Below are 1128 nucleotides of genomic sequence, written 5' to 3'. Positions count from 1 at the left end.
GTCTCCTCGTCCCTGTGCCTCTTCTGTTTCTTTTAGCAAGTCAGTAAACAATTTCTTCTGAAGGCCTTCTTTGCCCTCTTAGCTGCTGTTTGGTGGCTTTCTCCATTTTTTTTCTCTTCTTTGCGTTTCTGGATAAGTCTCCAGAATTTGTTGTCAATCCATGGTTTGGTAGCTGGGGATTTCTTAGGGCATACTTCTTCGATGGTCTCCATTAATCCTTGATTTAGTGCTGTCCATGTCTGGTCTCTTTCTAACTTCGACTTCAGTTTCTCTTCAAACATATTTATGGTATGCGTCTCGTTGAGAACATGTAAATCTCTTTTCGGGTTCTTTTTCTGTCTAGTTGGTTTTCAAGCCTTTCCCTTCATTACTATTCATACCATATGATGGTTTGAGTCACAGTCAGCACTCACTTGTGATCTACAGTCTCTAACCTCTACTCTCTTCTTCTAATTATGATAAAGTCGATTATATTCATATATCTGCCATCTGGCAATACCCACGTGACTCTCTTTCAATCTGTGCCGGAAGCATGTGTTCAGGTTATCAGGTTATTGTTTTCCATCCAGTCTAGTAGCATTTCGCCCCTTTCGTTAGTTTCTGTTAAACCAAACTTTCCACATGCTACATGATCTTTAATACTTCCAATCTTGGTGTTGAAATCTCCCATTATTACTAATCTTTCTATCTTTGGTATCTCATCAATCTCTCTCTGAATCTTTGCATACACGTCTTTTACTTCCACTTCCTCGCCTGCTGTGGTTGGTAGATACACCTGTATGATATTCATTGGTCTGGGTTTTGCATCTAGTCTTGCCAGGATGACCCGGTCATTAACTGGTCTTACTTCTGTGACTGCTTCCTTTATTCCAGCCAGGAGTTGACTGCTAATAAAGCAGTCCAACTCCTGCATATCTTTTCTGTCCTCCAGAGTAGTATATCTCCCATCCTTCTTCTGTGACTTCTTTTCCATTGCCTATCCAGTGAGTTTCTGCTAGCCCTAACACATCTCATGATGACGGTCTGAGATACCTCTGAAAGTCTCCTACCAGGCGCGACACCATCTGCTTGGCTGACGGTCCCGTTAACGCCGTTATCTGGTTCTGTATCTGTTAACATTATCATGAA

General features: G+C 41.7%; 1 protein-coding gene across 1 annotated transcript; it reads right to left on the bottom strand.

Annotated features, from left to right (window-relative positions):
* Positions 1-538: 538 nt before the first annotated feature.
* LOC119585365 (craniofacial development protein 2-like) lies at positions 539-973 on the bottom strand. Its single transcript, XM_037934036.1, has one exon. The coding sequence runs from the start codon at positions 971-973 to the stop codon at positions 539-541; it is 435 nt and encodes a 144-aa protein (XP_037789964.1).
* Positions 974-1128: the final 155 nt, after the last annotated feature.

The sequence above is a fragment of the Penaeus monodon genome, chromosome 19 (assembly GCF_015228065.2).
Source record: "Penaeus monodon isolate SGIC_2016 chromosome 19, NSTDA_Pmon_1, whole genome shotgun sequence".
NCBI classification, from domain to species: Eukaryota; Metazoa; Arthropoda; class Malacostraca; order Decapoda; family Penaeidae; genus Penaeus; species Penaeus monodon.
This window is presented reverse-complemented; position numbering and strand designations above follow the sequence as displayed.

Excerpts from the sequence above, each read along its gene's own strand:
- LOC119585365 (XM_037934036.1), bottom strand. The coding sequence starts at position 973 with ATGGAAAAGAAGTCACAGAAGAAGGATGGGAGATATACTACTCTGGAG.